General features: G+C 56.7%; 1 protein-coding gene across 1 annotated transcript; it reads right to left on the bottom strand.

Annotated features, from left to right (window-relative positions):
* Positions 1 to 508: 508 nt before the first annotated feature.
* On the bottom strand, positions 509 to 4,702 carry LOC308609893 (melanoma-associated antigen 8-like; the record flags this gene model as incomplete). The annotated part of the gene is made up of 4 exons (XM_081259171.1): positions 509 to 1,577; positions 1,652 to 1,722; positions 1,872 to 1,969; positions 4,292 to 4,702. The coding sequence occupies 4 exons, from the start codon at positions 4,700 to 4,702 to the stop codon at positions 562 to 564; spliced, it is 1,596 nt and encodes a 531-aa protein (XP_081115297.1). The 3' UTR covers positions 509 to 561.
* Between the last annotated feature and the right edge of the window lie 2,000 nt (positions 4,703 to 6,702).

Raw genomic sequence — 6,702 nt, forward strand, 5'->3', positions numbered from 1 at the left:
AGTCAGACAGGGAACGGCAAATAATGCACGATATCACTCACAGGTGGAATCTAAAAGATACAACAAACTAGTGAATATATCAAAAAAAGAAGCAGACTCAAAGATACAGAGAACAAACTAGTTAGTGCTTATCAGTAGGGATGAGGGAGGGGCACTACAGGGATGGAGGAGTGGGAGGCACAAACTTTGGGGTGTAAGACGGGCTACAAGGATGTATTGTACAACATGGGGAATAGAGCCAATATTTGGTAACAACTGTAAATTGAATGTAACCTTTAAAAATTGTATAAAAAATACAAAGTATTGGCATTTAAAACATCTTCTATGAAAAAGAACAACATTTGAAAAAGCACTAAAGGAAACAGATGAATTTCCACGTCATCTTAGAAAACAGGAAAACAAAGATGCTACACCGGGTTGCCCCAACTTGCCCGGGCCCTCACTGCTTAGAAGGCTGACCACTCCCTCTTCAAACTCAGAGTGAAGGATCAGCCTCCCTTCCTGCCCCACGGGAGAAGCTGCTGGACGTGGGCCTGGAAGGAGCCTGGCTGCTGCTCTGGCTCAGGGTCCCTGTTCCTCGTCGCTCACACCCTCTGCAGACAGGGATGGGAAGGACCTGGGATCCCATTCACTGACCCTGTGCAGATGCTCCAGGACCTGACACTTGCTGGTCTCCGCGTAGGCCCGGGGACCCCAGAGGAACTCGTAGCGGGCGGGGTCGCTGTGGGGCACCTGCCGGTACTCCACGTAGCCCTCCTGCACCCACACTTTGGTGAGGAGCTCCCTGGGCTCCCCATAGATGTAGTGCTCCCTCCCGGCACACACACCTATCTTGCTAAGTGCTCTCCAGACCACCTCCTCAGGGGCAACAGAGTCGGCCTCCAGGAGGATCAGGCCCAGGAGCAGCAACAGGAGGCCGGTCTTGGGCATGCTCGGCCTGTCACTCAGCATCCCATCGTAGGTGAGGCCCAGGGTGGGGACGAGGACATAGGAGTGATTGCTGGGGTCCACTTCCTTCACGTCGTGGCCAAGGACCAGCCGCATGTCCTCAGAGGCTCGCCTGAAGACCATGGGGAAGTGGTCCTGGTAATCTTCGAGGATGGTCAGCATTTCTGCCTTTGTGGTCAACTCCTTGGTGTGATGCTTGAACAGCAGGAACCCCATCAGTTCATCCACCTTCTGACATAGAGCATGTTGGAGCACATCTTCCTGGTCATGCCAGGTGCTCGGCCCTTCCTCATCTTGGGGGCTGAGGCCGTCGTCTTCAGATTGGCTCCATGGAGGGGTGGCCATGGCAGTGGGGGAGGGGCTCTGGGGGGGACTGGGTTCTCCAGCATCAGCCACCTCCTCCAAGGTGCCCAGGAACAGGTCAGAGTAAGAAGAGGAGGACGAGGGGGATACGGCCTCCTCCCCCTCAGCCCCCAACAGCTGTGCCTCCACCAGGCCCTGGACCGGGACTGGGGTCTGGAAGTCTGCCTCCGGCTGGCGGAGCTCACTCATCTCGACCAGGGGCATGATGCCTGGGGTCGGGCCGCCGACGGGAGTGTGGGCAGGGGTGACAGGTAGGGACCACGGACCTGGGGGAGAGAGGGTGTGTGAGCGGCCTCGGCGGAGAAAGGCACCCTGGGCAGCTCTGACAAAAGTCACTTACAGGTCTCGTCTTCAGGGGTGCCCTCGGGCCTCACAGGGGCGCTCCTCCTGGGCGGCCTGTCCCCTGCCAACCTGAAGAAGGAAGTGAGGGGGCTCCTCAGGGTGCAGCCAGCATGGCCCCAGGTTCTGGGGCTGAACAGGATGGTGGGGTGACTCGGGTGTTGTGGGGTCCCCTCTGTTCTTGGAGGGGGAGCCCCTGGGTACACACTCAGGGCACGCACCTCCCCTTGACTCCTGGCACTGCCTGCGCCTCCTCTGCTCTGTGGCCTGAGGACACGGTCCTCAGACTTGGGCCTTCGCCTCCCGGTTCCTGGAGCCCCTGTAAGAGGGATGGAGGGGGCACCCCTTGTGTAGACTGTGGCACAGCCCTGGGCCCCTCGGTGCTGGTAGGAGGGATGGGCCGGACTCTGTGAGATACCCCCAGTTCTGGGTTCTGGGGTGGGTGGTCTCCTCGGGGCTGGCTCGTAGTGCTCACCGTTCCCCTTAAGGGCCTGGACTCTCCCCTTTGTGGGCCTGAGGGGAAACTCAGAACAAGACCCCGAGTCTGAACAGAAAGCAGTGAGGGGGCCCCACATGTGGCCGCACCTGTCCAGGGCCTCCCGAGGGTCCTAGGGTGGGGACATTCTGGGTCCTCACCTCCTGCCTGGCCTCCCAGCACTGACCACAGGGGCAGGTTTCTGTGGAGGCCCCTGTACCAGGACTGAGGGTCTGCTCAGTCTGCCCTCGGGGTCCTGGGAGTCCACCCTCTGCGGACCTGAAGCCTCACCCCTCACACCAAACACCTGACCTCCCGAGGACCCTGAGCCAGAAGTCAGGAAACATCTCATCTGCTGACCCTGCTCTGGCGCCTCCAAGGCCCCCGCGGAAGGGCAAAGGATCCCTCCCTGTGTTGGGGTCTAACGTCCTCAATCCTGGCTTCCTCGCGTGCAGGCTGGACTCTGGGCAGGACCTGGGATTGTCCCGTCTGCCACTGTGAGTCCCTGCTCCTTCTACCAGGGCGCCAGTCTCTCAGAGACCCGGACGTCAGGACGTCAGGACAGGCCTACTGTGCTCATCCCGCCCCGGGGCCTCCCACGGCCACCTGCCAGGGCGGGGACCTGGTGGGTCCTTTTTGTCCTCTCTCAGGGTCCCCTAAGGGCTCTAACTCTAGTCCACCAGGGACCTGACATTTTACCCTCTGCCCTCATGAGACCCCGCCCCTTATCCCAGGTCCCCAGCTTCTCTGAGGCCCGGATGTCAGGATGTGCTGCTGTGCTCATCCCACCCTATGGCCTCCCAGGGCCAGCTCTGTTCTGGGGTCCAGGCTGCCCTCAGTCCTCCCTCAGGGCCCTCACCTTGACTCCACGCAGGACCTGGGATTCTCTCCTGTGCCCGCCTGAGACCCCGCCCCTTATACCCCCTCCCCAGCCTCTCTGAGACCCCGCCCCTTTTAACCCCTCACCAGGGTCTCTGAGACCCGGATGTCAGGAAGTGCTGCATGGGGTCATCCCACCCTATCGCCTCCCCAGGGGCCCCTCTCTTCTGGGGTCCAGGGTCCGCTCATTCCTCCCTCAGGTTCCTCACCTCGACTCCCGGCAGGTCCTGGGATTCTTCCCTCCGCCCTCTTTAGGCCCCGTCCCTTACACCAGGTCCCCAGTGTCTCTGAGACCTGGAGGCGGAAGTCAAATCTCCTTGCCAAGTGCTCATTCCGGCCCGGGACTGCCCAGGGCTGATGGCAGGGGCGGGGATCAGTGGGGTCCCCTCTGTCCTCCTTCAGAGTCCTCAGCTTGAGCCCTGGCAGGTCCGGGGACGCCCCCTGTGTTCACCCGAGGCCGGACCCTCACACCAAGGCTTTCACTGTCCCGAGAGCCCCAGGGGGAATCTATGGACAAAACATCAGGCCACCAAGCCCAGGGCTTCTCAGGGCTGAGATGATCCCGCGGGGGTCCCTCAGCGCTCCCTCGGCTCCTCACCTTGACTCTCCGCTGGCGGCCCCTCATGCACAGACATCTGAGTGCCTCTCTCACCTCCCCACACGGGAGAGTCCTCCCACGAGCACCCTCAGCGCCAGGGGCTCTCGGTTCTCGCACCCGAGACGCAGAGCCCAACCCTCGTGCCCCCGCCCACACGGGAGCCTGAGCCCCCTTCCTGTCACGAGCGTCGTCGCCCCCCAACCCACGCCCCGCCCCGGCGGGACCTCCCCTAACGCCTACCTAACGCACCTGCGCCCAGGAGTCCTCCCCATCGACCCCCGCCTCAGCCAGGAGTACCTCCCCCTTCCTCCCGCCACACGCAGCAGCCTTTAGCCCTCCCCTCCCTTGTAGGCCCCTGGGGCGGGGGGCCAGCCCATCCCGACCTCCCCACCCCCTCAGCCAGTCCTCCTCTCCTCTGGCCCCAAGGCCGGCCACACCCGCCCAGCAGGAAGCCCTCCGCTCCGGGCCCCCCCACGCTTAGCCATTAGCCCCACCCTCTGCACGCCGACTCGAGAACGCCCCCCACCAGCCACCCCACCAGCCAGCGGTCCTCCCCTCGGACCCAAACACATGGGGACCCTTCCCTCAGCCTCGCTTCAGCCCGCTGCCCTCCACCACCGCTCCCCCACTCCCAACCGAGCAGCCCGTAGCCCTCCCCCCACCTCCACTCCTTCCCAGGGCCCTGGTACCTGCGGAGTCCAGCCCCCGGCAAAGCCCCCGCCTGTCTCCTGACTTGCTCTGACTCTGTGGATGACTCCGGAGTCCCGCTCAGAAGGGGCTGAAGAGCTCGTCTCAGCAGCCGACGGTCCCAGGCACTCCGTGCGAACGCCACGCGGGTTTCCGGGTGCTCCCGGAAGCTCCAGGAAGATTCGGGAGAAAGTTCTAGACGTCTCTTTACAGAGAAAGTGGTTGGATGAGAAGAGCACGTGAGGAGGCGCTTTGCTATGGAAGCAGCAGAAGCCTTGCGCACTGAGGGTCTGAGGTCCCAAGGTTTGGCGCCTCTGGAGGCAAAAGACACGCCCATTGGCCTTGCACCAATAGGAAGGCCTCCCTGCAAGGCTGTGGAGTTGGGGGAGCAAACTTGGCGATGCAGAGCCCATTGTGGCAAATATGTCAATTTGTCTTTACAGGTGGTTTTCTACTGTGATTGATAATGTCATAAACCTATTCTGATTTCTTTTGTTTTTTTTAATTTTTGAATTTTATTTTATGTATTCTTTTATACAGCAGGTTCTTACTAGTTACCCATTTTGTACATATTAGTGTACATTTGTCAATCCCAATCTCCCAATTCATCACACCACCACCCCCGCCCCCACCATTTTCCCACCTTGGTGTCCACATGTCTGTGCTCTACATCTGTGTCTCTGTTTCTGCCCTGCAAACCGGTTCATCTGTACCATTTTTCTAGGGTCCACACATATGCATTAATATACGATATTTGTTTTTCTCTCTCTGACTTCCTTCACTCTGTATGACAGTCTCTAGGATCCATCCACGTCTCTACAAACGACCCATTTCGTTCCTTTGTACAGCTGAGTAATAAAGCAACAGTAATAAAGCTCTTCTTTATATGGACTGATTTCTTGTCTAGTTGTATCAACTAGCCACCTTCTCACATGGCACAAGAGGATGAGGCAGCTGTCTGGGGTCTCTTTTATAAGGGAGCTAATCTCATCCATGAGGGCTCCCCCATCATGGGCTAATCACTTCCCAGCGCCCCACCTCCAAATCCCATCCCTTTGGGGGTTAGAATTTCACAGGTGAATGAGGGGGAGAGGATTACAAATATTCAGTCCGTAGCACTGTCAGTCCAACTATTGTTGCTCCTATGTTCCCTTTTTCCTGCTGAGATAATCAAGTTTTTCATTTACATTTTAACTTCTCTACTGCCTTTTCAGGCAATTATCAGTTTTCGCTAAAACTTTACAATTCACCTATGAAATGGAAGAAGAACCCTCACCATGTCTGGGTCTGCAAAGTGCCTACCCTACCCTCTCACTGGAGAGGTGTCCCACAGGTGCTGAGCAGGAATCCGACTCTGGACCCCCACCCTCACCCGCAGCAATCCTTTCCCTCCATTGCCCACTGCGGAGGCCACACTCAGCTGAAACGTTCCGAGAAATTTATTAAAGAGAAACATTGACTGAAACCATTGAACGGAGGGCATGATAACACAGAGAGGAACTTCTAACGGCCACCGGACCCCACGGGTCCCCCCCCCAGGGTCCCCAACAAGGTGCCTCCGCTACACCCCACCCATCGGCCCTCCATCCCCCCACAGTCTCCCTTCCTGAGGGCGCCACATGTGGCCTCTCTCCAGGACGATGTGTGCTGGCAATGCCTGCTCCCCGCAGGGAAGCCCCTCCCGCTATGGCCCACATGCCTGGGGCCTGGCCCTGCCCTATGGTGGGCACAGGACAGTCCCACAGCAGGGCACGCACCACTGAGCCGACGACGTGGTGTCCCGAAGAACAACCCGGTGGCCATTAATTGTACTGGTAATTACTTTCACATTTCCAAGTAAATTCCTATTGCAATGCTGTGTTATCTAGGTTGGGATCACAAACTATGAAGGAGTGTTTCCCAGTTGATTTTACAAATACCAAAATTCAGCCTTGTATTGGATCAGTACAAATATATGTGGTCAATACCATTCACAAACGTAGAAACTGAAGCTTATTAAATACTATTATTAATATACAGAAATCAGTTGCATCTGTATACACTAAAAACAAAGTATCAGAAAGAGAAATTAAGGAAACTATCTCATTTACCATTGCATCACAATGATAGAATACCTAGGAATAAACCTACCTAAGGAGGCAAAAGACCTGTACCCTGAAAAGTATAACAGTGATGAAAGAAACTGAAGACAACACAAACAGATGGAAAGATAACATTGCATTCTTGAATTGGAAGCATCCGTAGTGTTAAAATGACCATACTACTCAAGTCAACCTACAGAACTGCAATCAATGCAATTCCTATGAAAATACTCTTGGCATTTTACACAGAATTTGCACAAATAATTTAAAATTTTCTATGGAAACACAAAAGACCCTGAAGAGCCAAAACAATCTTGAGAAAGAACAACAGA

The sequence above is a fragment of the Mesoplodon bidens genome (assembly GCF_964165515.1).
Source record: "Mesoplodon bidens genome assembly, contig: HAP1_SCAFFOLD_999, whole genome shotgun sequence".
NCBI classification, from domain to species: Eukaryota; Metazoa; Chordata; class Mammalia; order Artiodactyla; family Ziphiidae; genus Mesoplodon; species Mesoplodon bidens.